Source organism: Hippocampus bargibanti, linkage group LG19, assembly GCF_051943395.1.
Source record: "Hippocampus bargibanti isolate YZ-2025 linkage group LG19, ASM5194339v1, whole genome shotgun sequence".
Lineage (NCBI taxonomy): Eukaryota > Metazoa > Chordata > Actinopteri > Syngnathiformes > Syngnathidae > Hippocampus > Hippocampus bargibanti.
This window is the reverse complement of record NC_142752.1, coordinates 6,429,516-6,448,947: the sequence shown is the minus strand read 5'-3', so window position 1 is coordinate 6,448,947 and position 19,432 is coordinate 6,429,516. Positions and strand designations below refer to the sequence as shown.

Below are 19,432 nucleotides of genomic sequence, written 5' to 3'. Positions count from 1 at the left end.
GAGTTAATTTTTTGACGAGCGTGGCTGTAAACTTTGGACTTTTATTTGACAAAGTGGATAAATCTTCACACTAATTTGTCAGCAGCAGCAATGGAAAATGGTCACCCTCGGAAAAAAGTTCGATCTGATAAACGTCAATGTAATTATTTTTTTTAACTGCATGTTGGCTTGAAAGACTCTTAAATAATTTTTTGAGGGGGGTTGATTTTTCATCTTTTTTTATCAATTCGAAAGTATGCAGTCATGTAAAATGTGGGCAGTGTAAATGAATTCTTGAAATTGCCACCCACGTGACGTCGACTCCAAAGAGCGTAATCTTAACTCCACTTTGGTTTTTCTTGGATGCAACATCTGGTAAACTCAATATTTTCTTCTTTCTCTGGAGCGGATGAAAGAAAATTTCCGACCACGCTGCCAGAATGCGCCTCCCCTAACCCCAATGCTTACGAATGTCTCCAAAATGCTGAATCTGAATTTTCAACTGACATCCTGATCCGAATTATTTTGAGGGGAAAGGGGAATCTTTTTATGGAATTTTCATATTGTGTCGAAAGATCTCATTGTGGAAGTCTCCGATTTGTAAAGTGGTAGGGCAGATGCTAGTGAGTTGAAACCGTATTTACTCTGGGAGCTCTGCGTCAAAGGGGTTATTTCCCATGCTTGGTCTTCAGAATCAGAATCAGAAAACCTTTATTCGTCCCACAATGGGGAAATTTGCATTTGTCTGTAATCTTTAAGTACTCAGGGAAGTGTTGTGTCTCAATTGCGGTAAACAATCCACAAATGGAAATGTTTGTCTCGACATTCTTTGCTCAAAATGATGTTTAGCTTGATTCGTTAGCTGCAGTGATGCAGATGTGTGTTGAGTTGATGATATCATTACCCACAATAAAAACCTGTTGTCAAACTCATCCAAGATGGAGTCTGGTAAATTTGTCATACCCATGTTGGAAAATCATTAGCTAATAATATAATATGTACCCATAATAATCATCATCATTATAATCTATCTATAATGACACAATGGAGAAAAATGAAGCGCCAGATGCAAAGATGAAGCCATCTATTGATCGATATTCAGTTTGCCTCATGTTGCAAAATGTGTGAGGCAATCCGACAAATGGCGATAATAAAAAAAGCAAAATTCATAGGCTGCAAGGCATTCAACTGCCCAAAATTAGCAGTTCAGCTCTTTCTTTCTGTACAATATTTGAGTTAAAGTATTAGTGCGACATGAACAGAAGCTGTTTGACAATCGCACTACCATTGTAGACCACATGAGGCCAATCGACCACAATCAGCAAAAAATGATCCTTCAGGGTGAAAGTGATGACATGATTTACTTTTATTGGGTATTAAAGCAGATCATTTCATCCGCCATCTTTTATCCACCGAATGATTTAACGAGTGCCTCGCCATCCGCCGCTACAGCCTCCCCATTACCGAAACCTAGCGGACCTAGCGGTTAGGTCAAAATGCTTTGAGCCCTTTTCATTAATAGAACATGCTCACAAAACTGGGCTGCCAGCCATCTTTTTCTCATCCATTTAAGACTGGATTTATGACAAGGAGATGGTTTGTCTCATTGCTCTATTGTCCTCGCTTCTCCTGAGGTTCTGAAAATGGGAAAAGACTGCCAAGTGACAAATTCAGTGTGGAAGTACACGATTAATTCTTTAAGTTGGTGTTTGTTTATCACTGCTGGCTCTTGCTGGTGTCTGCCTGTTTATTATGCTTTTTCCTTAATTTTGATGATATATAAATGAATACATTAATTAATCAATCAATAAATAAATAATATGCAATTAAATAAATAAACACACAAATAAATAGACGCACAAAGAAATAAATGCATAAAGAAATAGACACGCAAATAAACACAGAAAGAAATAAACACAAAAATGAACACACAAATAAATAAATAAATAAATAATACGCAAAAAATAAGCACACAAAGAAATACTGTACATAAATAAATAATACACAGATAGACACACAAATAAATACATAAATGCATGAATGAATGAATGAATGAATGAATGAATGGATAAATTAATACATATATGAATGAATTGATAAATAGATGAATTAATACAATAATAAACGGATAGATGGATGGATGGATGGATGGATGGATGGATGGATGAATAGATGGATCGATAGATAGAAAACAAACATGACTCTTGAGTTACACGGCCAGCAACCATGTTTCAAGATTGTGTACACACACAGCAGACGTGGAGGTTTAGTGCCATCATCCATATTAATTATGCAGGCTCCGGTTCCCCCGTGACGGCATATTAGCACTCTTGGGGGGGGGGGGGAATTAAACAGTTGTCCTTGGAGCACATCGATGCCCTCCGAGCCACCAAATCTCTGCCGGCAAGTACCTCAGCTGTCGCGCTCTCAGGTCAGAGGTTATGTAGGGCTTATTAAAGTGCAGCTGAAGGCAATAATGGCAGTCGTATCACCGGATAATTCCCTCGTCCAGAATACCGAGGTTTCCACGATAACTTGCTTTCTGCTACTAAGCGCAGGTTTAGCGTGGTCTCGGGTGGGAATAAGACGATTGAGGTTGCCGCTCGGAGTTAATTTTTTGACGAGCGTCTGATCCATTTACGAAAATGGGGCTTTATTATGTGTTTCTTATTGAGGAGTCTCGATGTGGCCAAATCTTCTCGGCTCATTAAGCCCGGTGGGCCTTGTGAGCTTTCTTTTCACAGCGTAATAAATACATTCCCTTTTAACCGTTGCTTTGTCCCGTGAGCGATTTAATTAGGAATCTCTCTTTTTTTCCCCTTTCTCTCGCTCCTGTGTGTGTACTGGCAAGTTTAGTCCTTGGGAAAGGCTTTGGGCTCTGAATGCACACTGTTAATTTAGAAGCGGATTGTAAATAGGAAGCAACAAGATAATTACCTTCTGTTACAGATTGAAAGGAGTGAAGTGGAAACCACGGGGGACATATTTATGATCGGATTCCGACTATTTTTTTCCCCACAAATTCAACAAGGAACCAACATCAAATTTTCTACGAATAACCACAACACACCGAGTCCTACCCTGTTCTAAACTCAGTTTACTAACTAGAATTTCGTACACCGAATCACTAAACAATATATTTGGTGAATATTTGCAGGTGTGTGATTCCAGTTCAAAATGTGAAACTTCCAATCTCAGTAAATCTATGCACCCGATTTCCCATACACCAATCAGACTCATTCAACCCAAATCTGCATTTTTACGCTGACTCATAATCCGTGATTGTCAGCGCTCGGCTTTTAAAACCAACGTGACGGCAATCGACTTTTTCTCTGGGCCGCATTCAGAATAACTGGCGACGGGGGGATTTGTTTAAAGGAGAATGTGTGTTTTGAATTAGAACGGCAGTTTGTGCTTTTTAGATTTGTTCGACCAAAACAATCCCCCCCAAAAAAGATGCTTTCTCAATTGAAATTGTTAAACTGAAGAGGGAGAAAACCTTTTGGGGCCCTGATGCGATTTCAAGTGCTCTTATGACTACAAATCAAGTATATCAAGTTGCTCCCATATGGGACCTAATAAAAACGCTCTACTAATTTGAGTAAAAACAGACCCCCGCCCTCTACAGAAGTGCCTACCTGACTCCGATCTGTCCATCACGACCGCAGACAAATGTTGAGGTTAAGAAATGCCCCCACAGCCCCTTCGTTCCCTCTGCAGCCGTTTGATTGATGGGCGAAACTCCCGTGACTTCAGAAGAGGGATTGCTAACACAGACGAGAGAGACCCCTTGCCCGGCTGATTGAATCCGCAGAATGATTGGCGGACGTCCAAAGTCCTCGCATGAACCCGAAAGCGTCACCCATACACTTGAGGCTTGTTTAGGTTGACAGGCGAGTAACATCTGCGCCTCGATGTGTTTGTTTCCCCTCTGCTCTCAAGAAATTGAAGCCCGGGCGGCCATTTGTAATTAAAAGTGCCTGCCACATTATTTATTTTGTTTTTTGTTGTTGTTTGACTTCAAAATGGCGCCGCAAGCGTGGCTGCCTTTACAGCAGGTCCTGTATTTTGTTTTTCTACTTCTTCCTTCCTATTCTTCTGACTTTCATCAATTTTCTGCTGTGAAATGTAAATGTCTCGACTGAGTGACTCATAAAGGCAAATCTAATCTAATCTAATCTAATCTAATCTAATCTAATCTAATCTAAAGAATATCCTGGTGAGTGTATAAATATTGCATTTTTTGATTTCAATATCTCCGAGCACGTCGATTTCACCTGTTTTTGCAACCTCTCGGGAATATCATCATTTGTAAGAACCAGGTTCCAAAACATGTGTGATGTTTGAACAATCACTGTCCAATCTGTCCAAACGGATGCCAAATTGGCAAGCGCTGGTGGGCATGTTTTTTTTTTGGGGGTTAATGAAATATGAGCTGACAGCTTGTTAACGATCGGTTTGATGCGAGAGCAACTCTCTCGGCACTTGGCTGGATGTGAGTTAAAGAACATGATGGAGAACCAACCTGCTCCTCGCAGGTTTGTGGGGGCTGCATATTAAAACAGAAGAAATGTCGAAACATCATCAGAGCTCTGAATGTGAAATGGTTTGAGGACATTTGACTGTTGTCCCACTGGATTTACTGCAGTTAATTGCCTGCAAAGGCGCTCTGAAATCATGCCAGGCTCAACTGTCAATCAGATGACTACCAATGGTAAAAAATAGTTCCGACATTTGAAAAATGTTTAAAAATATAACTGCTTAAAGACTCCAGTGGCTGAAATATAGTTCACCGGATCATCGTGGGGGCCCGATGGGGCACTCTGAAGTGACTATGCTAGCTTTAAAGGTGCCACCCAAACATGAACTATCAAGACAGAACCTTGTTTTTTATTTTTATCTGGACTAGGCGCAAAAAAATCACAATCGCCCCAGAGCTGTCCAGCGATGACAGTCAAATAACATTGACACTCCTCCAAAATCAAAAACAGTGCTGGCATATTCGAACTATCGAAAAGGCGCAACCGCTCAGCACAGTCTCCTCCTTGATGAACGTCGTGGCCAAAAATGCTGTCAGTTCGTATCCGGCCCACATGATGCACAAGAACACAAAGTCACAAAAGAAAACACAAAAACAAGACAAAAACAACAACAAAAAGCACCGACTCGGGGGCCATATTGGACTTATTTTTTTACAACAGAAATGCTTCACTCACAAATAGACGTTTAGTTTATTTAACCGAGAAAAGTGGATTCCAGGCTCGGCCACTAAAAAAGCAATTAAACCCGAGGTATTTTTTGTATCACAGCTCAACTTTTCCATCATGACGTCCTCATTTTAGAGGACGTCCAATTTTAAAGGGCGGTTTTCCTTGTCGCCTCATAGGGGGCGCTCTATGGTGATGAATACGCAAGCGTGCGAAAATGTTTGAATGAGCGTGTCACGCGCGGCGGTGGAAAGGAAGCGAAAGAGAGAGTGTGACGGCGTCAAATCAACATTAGGTTTGAAGCATATGAGACGGACATTGAAGTGTTCGAATCCTCTTTCGGAGGCACGCATGCAACTTTCGCGCAAGTTGTGCGATCGTGTCGTAATCCGTGTGTTTTGAAGGGGGCGTGGACGTTGGAAGAGCTGCAGCGTGTTACCACTCAGGCGTGCTTGTTGCCTGTTGGCTCCATTTCCACCGTGAGGTGAGCGGCACGCACGCCGGAGGAGGACGCATGAATCTCGGCTGCGTTCGTTGGAGTCCCTCGGTACGCACCCACGTTTTGTTTTGTTTCCGGAGTGCCAAGCGCAAGGAGCTTGTTTTCCTTCAGCGTCACGAACTCCGGTGCTGTGGAATTACATTTTTATAGCAATGACAGCTTGGATTTCGAAGTGAGGATTTATCGATCATTGGCAGGTGCTGCGTTCACACGCACTTTGAGCCTCTCGCCGTGAACGGATTACGCAATCTATATTTTCTCTTTATGCATGGAAATGTGCTCACTTGTAGTGTTAATTCAGTAAAAAGGGGAAAGTTCATGATGCGTTCAAGACGCCGGGTGGGAAAGTGAGCACCACTTATTTTTTGCGCACCCCCTCCAGAAAAAGACTCAACAACATGACAAGCAACGGACCTGTCATCGTCTACGAGTGGCTCAAGACTCTGCAGTTGGCCCAATACGTGGAAGCATTCGTGGATAATGGCTACGATGACCTGGAGGTGTGCAAGCAGATCGGTGACGCGGATCTGGATGCCATTGGGGTGTACATTGCGCACCACCGCCGCCGGATCCACGACGCGGTGAGACGTCTTAAGGAGGAGGCGAGAGATGCGGAAAACGGGCTCTACTTTACCCTCGAGCCCATGCCGCCTTCTGCGGATGTCTACACCGGCCACATGGTGGACCAGTACGAGTCCAAGCTCAGAGGGTCCAAGTCGTGGACCGAGCCGGCGCGCGGTGTGGGCTACGTGGGAGTGCACCGGAACCTGACCCTGGGTCACTGCAGGAGAGAGCTGGTCATCTACCCGAAGCTCAAACTCAAGATCATGATCCGGGATAAACTCATCAGGGACGGCATCAATCTGGCCAGGGTGCCCTACTCCAATAAGGTCAGTCCTGACACGTCCATATCTGAATCGTAAAACGTCACAAGGATGGTTGCAGTCATGGATAGATGTCATCTGTAATAAATAAGACAACATTATTTTGGAACCAAGCCCCTGATGACATGCATGTAAACAATAGTCAGTGACATTTTTAATGTAGTTTCAGTTTCACGGCTCTCCAATGGAAACTGTAATTAAAATGTGGCCCATGACAAAAATGAGTTGGACACCCATGAACTAGATTATGAAAAAAATGCTATTGAAAGGGAAAGTGTGCCACGGTTATGGGAACACATTTGAAATGAATTGGTTCAAGAAAAATTGCATTGCATGCAAACATTACATGCATTACCAATATGCAGTAGTTGACTTTTGGGTGAGCATGAATGATCCTGAAGGTTTTTGCTCATTTTTTTAAAGTTTTACTGCCCGCTGCTTTTTTTACCCTCTTTGTGACTGATTTATTGCTTTATTGTTATATATATGATCCATGGATGTAGCGCTGATTGTTTTATTGTGCTCTATACATGCAGTTGAGTTGAGGTCCTGGGCACATTAGCTTGAAATGGTAACAGAAATCTGATTGGATTGGATTAGCGTTTATTACTCTTGCAGGGGAGAAATTTACATTTCACGGCAGAAAAGTGATGGAAGGATGAGGAAATGAGGAAGTAGAAAAACAAAATACAGGAGCTGCTGTAAAGGCAGCCACTCTGGCGGCGCCATCTTGAAGTCCAAAAAACAAAATATGACAGCACAAAGACACCGTCATTCAATCTTAAGCACTTTCTTCACCCTCTTTGTTGCATGAAGCAGTTCTAGATGAAAGAGGAGAGATTTAAAGCATCCTTTCCACCAGTGGATCAGGGACATCATGGTGAAATGTACACTTCTGCTACAAGCTAAATGTTAAAAGCAAACACGAATCCATAGCATCCATTGACGAAACAGATGGTCTCACATCTCCTGTCCCACGTAAATCCGCTTCAATTCCAAGGTGCGACACTTCCACATGCTCAGCGCCTAGCCAATATCCTTTGACATAAACATACAGTACTCCGAGCATATGCATAAAAGGCTTAAAATAAAATGTAAACCTTGTTGAAGTTTTGCCACACGCTGCACCTGCGAATATGGCTACCGGCATGACTGATAGCAAAGCAGTCGGCGCGGATCAATAATCCCACAAAGGGTCTGCCAAGGAGCTTTCATATAACCCATGATTCACTTTTAGAATGAAAGGGGCGGGGCATCCATCGTACGTTTAGGTTATTAATCCACTTCCGACCTCACCTGTCACTGTTCGCTGCTTGTCCTGTAACCAAGTGGACTACAGAATGAAAGCAAAGTGGTCTCCAGGTAGGCAGACGTAAACACCGCCACTTGTCAAGTTTGTAGACATGTTGACTTAACCCCAATTGGCCTTTTGTTAGCATCCAAAAGTGACATTTTGTTGGATTGAAATGTGCGTGCTTCATGCACTTTTGCCTTTTTGGATAAATGAATCCAACAGAGATTCAGTATTTATGCAAGGGATTATCTGTCGAACCAAGGCCGAAAAATAAAAACTCCCATTAAAAAGAAAAAAGAAACCCTTTATTTCAAGGCGTTATTTACTTACAGGCAAAGCTTTGGCATTGGGCCTCAAGGGAGGTCAAGGTTTTCTTTTGGTAGATTTCAATTGGCTCCATCCCAGTGCTTTTTTTTCATTCTTTCAAAAGTCTGCAAGATAGAACCGTGACCAGCTGATGGAGGTCCACCAAAAGGCCTGCGATTGGTCTTGAGATAATCTCAGATTCCCCCCCCCCCTCCTCCCACCGCTCCTGATCCTTTTTCACAGAAGAGACTGAGCGGCGAGGGCAATTACAGGACACACAGTCAGTCGCAAGGGACGTCCATTGTATAGCACGACCACATCGCCACGTCTTTTTTACTTCTAATGCGACTTGTCTTTTGTCATGCAAAATAATACAAAAAGCTCTCCATTGGTGCCATGCGAGACAAGCTATTACCAAACAATTCAGGCGGGTAGAATAAATGCCCGCAGAGAGCACTTGTCTGTGAGCGAAGATGATTTCTAACGGCGTAAATAAAACACTGGTATGTTTCTAAATCTGTCATTCGGGAGCAATATCGGCAGCCGCAAGACGTCGTATGCGTTCAAACAGACTCAAATAATAGCCAGGTAGAAAAATATTCTTGTCGGGTGACATGACGAAAGCCAAATAACAGTCTGTGTCAGGTAATAAACATATTAATACATAAATAAATAATTGTTTGTATGTACATACATACATACATACATACATACATACGTACGTGCGTGCGTGCGTGCGTGCGTGCGTGCATGCATGCATGCATGCATGCATGCATACATACATACATACGTACGCGTGCGCGCACACACAAACACATACATTTATACATACAAACAAACAAATATATACAGACATACACAGATGGATGGATGAAAAAATCCAGCAAGCAATTTCGGACTCTGCTTTGTGCAACCTCCGGGAAGTTCACCGTCTTTTGTTCTGAAGTGCCGCTGCATGGCGATGTAGTGGTTGGCACTTCTGCCTCACAACCTCTGCGTTTTGATCTTTATTTTGGATGAACCATATTCAACCTTGTCACCAAATCTCATGTTGACAATGACCAGTGCTCTGTCTGGATTGGGTGTGGGGGTTGCGGGGGGTCTGGGAGTGTGTGCCAAACATGAGGGGCTTCTCCATTGTTTGCAAAGAAGCTGATGGAGCCGCATGTCCTTTCTCTGCGTTGCCTGTTTTGCATAGCCAATTTCCGTGCATTCAATCAGACAGTGAAGGCAAGTGTCCAGCATTGTACCAGGGGCGTTGGATGAGGATGAGACTGAGGTGGCTGTCTCGTAAAAAGAGACAAGGAAGGCGGCAGGGAGGGGGGTGAATAGATGGGCACCTTGTCGTTTATTGTGCAGGACAAGCTCAAGCCGGCGATAAGGCGGAGATTGGTCCGTGCGGCGCCCAAGTAAAAGTTGTCCTTTATCTGACCCCCGCACGCTATGTTGACTTCATGAACGTACATCAAAAGAAAATGGCGCTTTTTCATCTAGCGTTAAGGAAAAAAAGGAAGCCACACTTGTCAGCATACGCTCATGACGACCACAGCGGTTTCTTTTCATGTACTGTACAGATGTTGTTCAACAATGTAACGTGCATGCCAGGCCAGTAGTTGGCGACGTTGCTTTACTAAGCAACGTTTTGACTGGAATAGCATCTTTAACTAATTCAGCCGTAAACATAAACACACCATTTAAAAATAATCAGAATTCACTTTGCAATAGGACTATTAGGGGATTAAGATTTCTTTGAATGTGGCTTTTTTCTGGTAAGGACCCTCAGGCTCCACTGGACCACTGCCAAGTGTGATTTCAGCCGTTTTTACCCTTTAACACACTTTCCTGTTTGTAAAAAAAAAAAAAAAACATTTGACATGTTAAAGACGGTCATCTTCCCAGACTACTGAGAAACATGTTGTAAAATAACAATGCACTCGCATTTTATGTTCTCTTACTGCAGTTGAGTATCCCAGTGAAGCGTTAAAATTCACTTTTTGGTAAATATATCTCCGTATAAGTATAAGCTGGCATTTAGCCACATAGGGGGAATGGGAAAATCGTTCACAACTGCTTCACTTTCCAAATCCCCCCACACCCACCCCCTTTTTCAACATTTGGCCGAAAGCACAGTTTGCTTAGTTTTTATTAAGGGTTGCTTAAACTCTCAACTCAACTATAAAGGGGCAAGTTGTAAAAAAAAAAGCCAAGATCGGGCCTCCCATTCGATTGTGCTGCATTTATTTTCACCCATATACATTCTCATGCTTGCAACATTTTTTTTTTTTTTTGGGGGGGGGGGGGGGGGGGGGGGTGAGGGTAGGTTCCCCATGCAGAACAATAAAAACAGGCATTTGAGCGCGATGGTCTTAGCTTATTTAGGCCACGGCAGCTTGACAGGTGCTGTTAAAAGAAGTCCATCCACTCATTGGAGAGTTTCTGCTTTAAACAAACCAAAGTTTAGGGCCTCTTAAAAGCCTTTTGTGAGACCTTAATGACAAGCGCAGAGGTCTGATGGCTATCATGGTGAGCTTTAAACCCTAACCTGATGCCCGGTGTTTGACCTTGTAGGATGAAAATAAATCGTCACCACAGAAAAGCCTGTCGTTAAAAACTCAGCCAGTTTCGAAATGAGAAAAAGGAAAACAAAATCTGTTGAGTATATAATATGAGGCTTAAAAATGGTGCGATTTCAAGCCGATCTCTCCGCTTCGCCCTCGTCACCACACCAGCTGTCAACTGTCAATCAAATACCACTTCTTCAGTCCGGAAAAATTGATGCTACTTCATCAAGCATCTTATGATTACACCTATTTGGGCTGCCAAAGTATATCGGTGTAAATCCGTTAGTGGTTCACAAAGTATATGTCTCACCGAATCGTCGCGGGGCTTTTCCAGACCGTGATGAGGCACTCTAGAAAGGGCCATTCCTGTGGGAATCCTCTTTCCGCATCTTGGCTGTCATATCGATCTTTTGAAAATATTTTTGGGCCACGCTTTTTTGCCTTTTTTTCCATGACGTACGTACACGCACGGTGGATGATGAGGTGCTCTAAACAGATGACTGTGGTGGACTAGCTGAGGGGAAGATGCATTTTTTTGGGAAGGGTTAGCAAAGCGTACATGTGAACGAAGGCGCCCAAGTTCTCATATTAAGTAAGATCAGACTGTGCAGTTTTAGCCACACCCCAGAAGAAGCGACCAAAAAATTCCAATCGTAGTAGTTCTCACGTTTTCCAGAATTTTCTACAGATATGCAAAATGTTTCCAACCATAATGTATGGGTATTTATCTTGGGTTTTTCATAAAAGATTTGAGACAGTTTGCTTTCTGCAGAAGAAACCAAGCATCTCTAGGGAGCATGTAAAAATGTAGTCGTGGGGGCGGAGGTGTCCATGTTGTGTGTTTGCAGCTGGCTTATTCCTCCCTAAAAAAAAAGATAAAAAAAAGAAACATAGGGTGAGAGGTGCTTGCTCTGTTTTTAATATGATCAGGTGACTCAGCAACTGCGGACATATGAGTCCGGTTAGACATTTGACAGGCCTCAAGTTTGCAATTCGCTCTACGTTCTCCCATTTCTGCATCCCAGACATGAAAACGAAGGTGGGGACTGCAGATTTATCCCTTGCTCTGTATCATGGTCGCTAAGTTGTACTTCACAAACGTGAATTTGACCATTGTCAGGTATTCTTCGGAAAACCGACTCAGGATTTTTGCAGACGTGCTATAAAACCGCAGTTTTCTAGTGAAAATGAGTTCACTAGTAATTTGCTGTAACAATGTTTAGCAGATGATAAATAAATACAGTCAAGCACGCCAGGGGAGTTGTTAGCGCAGCCATTCTGTTTTCCGTGGTTTGAGGAACACGTCCCTATCGCGCACATTCGTGACAGATGCATTATCAGAGCTTCCAGACAGGCTGTCTACATAACCGCAGTGTGTTTACCATAAAAGAAAAAAAAAAAATAAGGCTAATGAAGAACATGCATAGTTGAATTTTTAATCAATTGCGTTTGTACAGCACTGTGAGCCCGAATACTCTGATCGGGCAGTGGACAAATTACAAGTGAGCAGGTATGCGCTTCTACTGGTATCACAATGCTGATTGTTCGCGAATCATCAACTTAGACTTGCCGTGCTTATTACGTTAACTCATTCGCTGCCATTCGTTTTGTTTTTTCCCATGCTTGGGTGCCGATAAAGCGCTGGCCATTGCCTCTGGCAATGTTTTTTCTTGGGGCAGAATTTCCCTTTTTTCTATGTTCGGAGTTTATTCCAGGGTCAGCTGTTGTTAAAGCGCTATATAAACCAGTATATATGTATTGCATTGTATTTTGGACAGCTGCCTTCATTTCAAGCTTATATAACCCCAGACCCATATAATTTAGGCAGTAACTATTATTTTCTGATGAAAGAAGAGAGTCTAAGGTTTCTAATGCTGTGTTGAATATGTATGTAGTCCCAAAACTCAATATGCAGTGGGTCCTGAAATTTAAGTGACAATGACAAAAACCCTGACACTGGAGTGAATACATTTTTGCACGTTTGGCAGTTAATGAGTTAATGACTCAGGAGAACGAGTTTTAAAATAGAAAGTACTTATTTTTTATTAACAATATTCGGTTTAACACGGCGTCTCGTGACCTCCAGCATGATCATAATTGTGAGTCACACGTTGGGAGGTCATGCGTGCTTCAGGTGTTTGGATCAAACAGTCGCCATGGAAACTGTAGCATATTGAAACAAATAAATAAAGAAAAATATAGTACCATCTCCCATGAGTTTTGCATGGTGTTAATTTAAACTAGCATTCAGTGTTTTGATTTATACAGTTTTGTGTATTTATTTATCGTATTTTCCAGTGTATAAGGCGCACCCAAAAGCCTTGATTTTCTTCCAAAAATGACCCTGCATCTTATACCGAGGTGCGCCTTATATAAAGAAAAAGTTTGAAAATGCACCTTATACACCGCAAAATACCGTATTTATTTTCTTCACAAATGTTTCCGGTGAGACAAAGGTTAAACCGTAACTGCTTAGCTATGGTTTGTAAGGGCTCAAAGGATTTGGTCCTTTAGCTGAGAAATATTTCATACGCCGGGCTAATTGCACTCGATTTTCATGAATGCTTGCTTTGAGTGGATGTTTTAGCATCCCTCCGCGCCACCCCCTCCCCTTTCAATGGCCTTCTCAAGATAGAATTTTTTGTTTCTGATTTACAAGGCATTACGTATGGTAATGGCCTTCACTTGCAAGCTCATCTTTCATCAATGGAACTTTGGCCTTCTGATATGGAAATTCCGTAAACCAGAAACAAAAGTCCACATTGCTGATTTTGACAGAAATCGGTTCATTTATTTTGTATATTTTTTAGTTTTAACGTTGTTGTTTTAAAACATGGGAACCAAGCCCATGATTTGCACGAGTTACAGTATCTTTAATGTCAGTCAGTTGTTTAAAAATTGTATGTTTATAAAAAAAAACACTTTAATCACTCAATGCATAAGCGACCCTAAATGGCCCACGTGCCCTCGGTTGCCCACCACTGTTCAAACCTGCCGTGATGGTGAGGCAGACACAGAGCATGCGTATAATTACTTTGTCTCCAAGTCGCTGTCAGCTGGCTGCAAGGCACGCCAACGCTCGACACTCCCTCCATTCAACCTATTTGGCCCGTTTCCAAAATATGAGGGCGGGGCCTTTGTTGAAAACTTTGATCTGGGGGACCACACCTGTGTCGACGTCGCTACCCGAGTGCTTTTACATTGAATTTTCCTGGCAGGGGATTAAACCGTGCCGAACCTGCTGAGTGTCTGCCTGCCTGGCTGCCTCTGGCTCTGCATACCTGAATGCAGACTCTAATTACGTGGCAGTTACTGCATTCCTCCGACACGCCTGTTGTGCACTCTTGTGAAGGCTAGAGCCATCGCACATGGTTACATAGAAAAGCCAACATTTTATTTACTCGCTGCTGCTTTCTACAATCTTTGTGACTGCTTTATTTTCCTGTATATGATAGCTGTCCATTGTTACAGCTCCAGTTGTTGTTAAAGTGCAATATAAATCAATATGTATTGTATTGTATTGTATTGTATTGTATTGAATTTATTTTTTACATTTTGACTTCTTTCAAACCTTTCTCAAGTGATCTCAAGTGCGGCGATCAAATATGTTTTGCTATCCAACTGAAAATGCCATCCAATTATCCAGTGTTATCACATTTGTTTTTATTATATTCTTTATGGTATATTTCACTGTTAGAATCAAATGACGAATTATACTATGGTCACTTACCTATTGGCGTTGTTCTCCGTCCTTATGTGAAAAGTTAATCTCAGAAATACACTAATGTGCTGTTCTGTACAATGTCCATATTTTAAATACTGTATTTTCCAGTGTATACGGTGCACCGGAGTATAAGGCAAACCCCCAATGAATGGTGGGTTCTCAAACTTTTGCCATATATAAGGCGCACCAGACTATAAGGCGCACCTTTAATAAATGAAAAATGTTTTCCAAATATGATATATAAACATATAAAACATTTCCAAATATCAGACTCACTGTGTTATAATGCGCTACAGTATAGACTGGGGTTACGGATGGCTTTTTTTATAGGGGGCAATGGAGTCGGGGGAGGCTGAAATTAGTTGAGTTGAGGCTCAATATTACTTCACATATAAGGCACACCTGCGTACAGTATAAGGCGCAGAGTCATCTTTGGAAGAAAATAAAGGTTTTTAGGTGCACCTTATACTCCGGAAAACATGGTAATTAAATCTATAAGGTGGAACACAATGCATTCTGGGATGCTGGTTAGTTTGCATAAAGCAATACTTCTTTTGCTCTGAATATTCTGTTGTAGAAAAATTCAAACATATGCAGTAATTGATCGGATTTGAATGGCTTCTTTTTGAGAATGAAAATTAAAAAAAATGAATACACAACCTTGTTTGTGGATTGAAAAAAAACTGGCATGATGTAGTGAACCAATGCATTTCCCTCCGTTTGGTCCGTTGCCATGGTCCATCGCACCATTAGCCGATCCATTTCGACACCCACTGTAGGGAAGGTTCAAGTTCATTCTGCTAATTGCTGATGTTTGACCTGGCTGCACGCTGGACTTAATTGTTCTATTCATTTGACGTTAAATGCTTCACGCTGTGACGGCAAAGGGCTGCGTGTGCAGATGTGGGGGGTAACCTTAGATAGCACCAAATAATGGCAGCGAGTGTTTGGAGTCCCTGCGGCTTCTGCCAAGGCACGTCTGGTCAAGCTGCAACATGCGCTGTTATTAAGTTCTTATGAACTTGGACATGCTGTGGAAGCACTAGATCAAGAAGTCCAAGCCTGAGGATGTACAAAAAGAGGATCACTATATATAGACGCAACACTTTCCAGCCTCCATCTAAGGTCATGGTCTGGATTGGATGAGAAGGTCCTCTCTTTTTGAAATTGGCTTGGTTTTTTCCTCTCCATCGACCGCAAAGAACCCGCAATTGTCATGTCAGCAGATCTCCTTGCGCCAAACTGAGCCCTGTTTACTTTAATATCACCCCACAGTTTAGCATCGACGAGAGAGATAGAAACAGAGAATACCAATTCGAGGACCCAGTCGAAATTTTTAGGTGCGGTCATACTGTTAATCCGCTAAATCTTTTTTTTTTTCCGGTGTGAATCCGGATTTCTAAAGCTGCAGCGTTGCACAAAAAGCTTGAAACAATAAACTGGCTTACTGACAGCTCGCCGGCGAGCGAGACAGGACGAGGAGAGGAGGGGGGGGTCATGCATCTGGAATTTTTTTGGTCTGTGCGCCGCCAAACACGCCCAGTTTCACCTCATTCTCGCTCGCTCACACACTGGAAAGACGGGCTGGAAAACAAACAAACAAACAGACTGGCAGGCTTGTTCAGCCAAGCAGAACAGGCGAACGAACGGGTGGTGGTAAGCAGGGGGGGGGGGGGGGGACACCTAGGTAGGTTTAGATTGACAGATTAATTTAGGGAAATATTGCAAAAAATATAAGCATCTTCCATTCAGCATCTTCTTATTCTCATCTGCATGCACGGTGGCGTTTTGCAGCCTTGCGTGCTGGCCAATTACTAATATACGCCCAAGCATTTAAGGTGTGAATAATTTATATGCGGCTCATTAGAACGTAAGTCGGTTCATAAAGCATGCGTGGCGGATTGCTGGTTTTATACCACGGAGAGGAAAATATGCAGATGATTATAACTGAATTTCAATTTTTAGAAATGTTTTGCGATTTGGATTTTAGAGTCTTTCGAATAAAATTCTCATTCAATTCTCAATCAAATGCCTAATTTTAAAAGTAGATCGTGATCAAAAGCATATTTTGAATTGCCGTGGATTTATTTTATCCTGTAATGTGTTTTTTTTATTTAAAAATCGCCAATTTAACTAATTCACTGCAAATTTATTCAAGAATTAAAAATATGACGTGGAGCGCCATTCCTGAATTTGTTCGGGTTTTTGTTTTTCTCACGGGGGAGTGCTGATGAAGCGATGGTCATACCTCTGGCAATGTTTTTCCCTCCTACGAGGAGGCCACATTTGCCTTTTGTATATCTGCCCCCACTTGCACCTCATAATACTTCAGACCCATATAACTTATAAATTTCCAAATTTGTGTTTGTGTTTTTTCTTGTTTGGGTGCTGATAACGCGCTGGCCATGGCCTCTAGCAATGTTTTTTTCCTTTCCACAAGGGTGCAGCATTTCTTTTTTTCCATCTTAGCGCTTTGTCCTAGCTTCAGCAGTTGTTAAAGCCAGATATAAACCAATATGTACAGTATGTATTGCGTTGTATTTTCTACAGCCGCCCCCATTTCAAGCTCATATAACTCCAGACCCATATAATTTAGGAATTAACTCTTTTTTTATGATGACAAAAGATAATCTAATGTTTCTTATGTTGCATTGAATGCTTATGTAGTCCTAAAACTCAATATTCTGCGGGTCTTGGAATTTGAGTGAATATGACAAAAACCCTGGCACTGGAGTGGACACATTTTTGCACATCAACTGGCAGTGAATGAGTTAATCAGTCAGGCCCTCCTCATTGGGAAACAGGATTCTTGAAACGGCACATATAGGGAGTGGGTTGGGGGGGCATGGGAAAGCTTGCCGTGAACCACCCCCAGGAAGACCACATTGTGCAGCGAGTTTTGGTGATGGTCACTTGACCATGAGAACACACTGTCAGCCCACAACAATAGCCTGTAGGCCCCAAGCCGCTTCTCCTTGTGTGCAGCCAACACTGTCCACTCCATTTATGGAACAGGGGCGCTCAAAGCTTCTCCCCCACACCCGCCTCAGCCGCCACATTCCTCAAACTGCAAACGGTGACCTGAAATACGTACCAGCTGGTAAGCGTACATTCAACCCCAGACCCTCAATAGTGACCGGAATAGCTGAGTCAGATAGGATTACTTTGCTAATACTCCCACCCGCTCCGCCTCCCCCATATAATGACAAAAAGCGTAAATCGCGGCATTACCCGGTGTGGCCTAAAGCGAGAGGGTGCTGTCACCCTTCTCAAGTTGGAGGGCAACGATGATGCAAGGCGAAGTTTCTCTCTTTTGTCATGCAGGAATTCCACAGCAGCGCTTTTGACGCATTGTTATGGAAAGTGGCTCTTCATATTTTTTACACTCCATGTCGGTTGCAGGGGAAATCGTTCAACCAGACCAGAATGGAAGACTGTTTGCGATCCCCGTAGGCCATGTGTACAAACCAAACCCCCTCCCCATCTCATTACTTTCCATTAATCATAATATATTATGGCAAGTGTCTCATCTTTGGAATATGTTTGTCTGGATAGCAAAAACCGCATGTCGTTTTTGCCGATGATTAGCATTTCAAAACCGAGTCGAGTGCTGTTGATGAGTGCAATCCTACTCAGGGTGTTGTTGATGAACCCATTTTCGCTCTTTGAGGAGACTGATGAGGGCTTTTGTTCTGCTTTGGTGACATCATTTTTAGGGGGGGAATTTGACTTTTTTTTCAACATAGAATAGCATCTATTGGACACGGCCTGCTTGGGATTGTGGTTCCAATGGATCCCAAAGGTGTTGAGGTTAAAAGCTGGGGTCCTCCCCAAAACTGTTTCCACCACAATGTCGAAAGAACATGATGAAGAAATCCGGTTTCATAAGTTGTGCTTATTTTTTTTTCTATTGTATTTTCATGTATTTTTTGATCTGTGGTTCAAAACAAGCTGCAGCTCTAGTGATTTTGCTGCGGCAGAAAAATTATCATGTGACTGTAAAGTGTCCTTGAGAGTTTTGAAAGGCGCTTATAAATGAAATGTATTGTTATATTAATGTATTATTATTATTATTATTATTATTTTGCTTTTCATGCACACTGCTAGCGAGCTAATGAGGTCTGCAGATGTTCTCATGTCACATTTCTGTAAATCGAGAAAGGGGCTGGACTTTATTTAACAACTAGCTTTTTGTGAAACAAGAAAAAAGGATGTCAAATTAAGTCAGTCACTGCCAGACGCAAACATGTGTCCACTCCAGTGCCAGGGTTTTTGTCATTTTCACTGAAATTGCAGGGCCCACAGAATATTGGTTGACACTGAGGACTACATAAACATTCAATACAGCGTAAAAAACCTTATACTCTCTTCTTTCATCAGAAAAAAAAGTTACATCCTAAGTTATATGGGTCTGCAGTTATCTGAGCTTGAAATGGGGGTGAATGTACAAAATACAATACAATACATACATATGTGTTTGTAGCGCTTTAACAAAAGCTGAAGCTTGAATATAAACCTTTAACATGTAAAAAAGGGAAATGTAGCCCCCTTGTGGAAGGGAAAAATATTGTCAGAGACCATGGCCAGCGCTTAATCAGCACCCAATCATGAAAAAATAATAGCAAATTTGGGGGTGGTGCTCTACGTCCTATTTTCAATTCCAGAATAAAATCGGTAATGGCAGTGAATGTGTTGAAATTTTATGTGATGACTGATTTGAAGTCCAGATATCGTTCCGCCCTCTTCTGGGCTAACATTAATTTCAGGTGTGTTCAGGCAGTCCCATTTTCGACTTTCTTTGCTTTTGGAGTCCAGTCCAAAGACGCTTCCTGTCTTGATTCGCCGGATCGTGAGAAGTCACGACAGCCAAAGAATAACAAAGCTTTGGATTTTTTCCCCCTTTTTTTCACTCTCACGACACAGTTTGATTTGTGTCATCCTGGAATGTTTCTATCATCCCCCCACCCCCTCAAACCCT

The 19,432-nt window shown here is 42.2% G+C and overlaps 1 protein-coding gene across 4 annotated transcripts in view; it reads left to right on the top strand.

The window, feature by feature from the left end:
- The first annotated feature begins 5,442 nt into the window (after positions 1-5,442).
- sash1a (SAM and SH3 domain containing 1a) overlaps positions 5,443-19,432 on the top strand; it is a 108,102-nt gene continuing 94,112 nt past the window's right edge. Inside the window, exon 1 of one of the 4 annotated variants that reach the window (XM_089021629.1) lies at positions 5,443-6,575. In XM_089021629.1, the coding sequence (XP_088877755.1) occupies positions 6,084-6,575 (492 nt within the window). In that variant the 5' untranslated portion in view covers positions 5,443-6,083. The remainder of the gene's footprint in view (positions 6,576-19,432) is intronic. The other 3 variants (XM_089021630.1, XM_089021632.1, XM_089021631.1) reach the window with 3 other exon arrangements.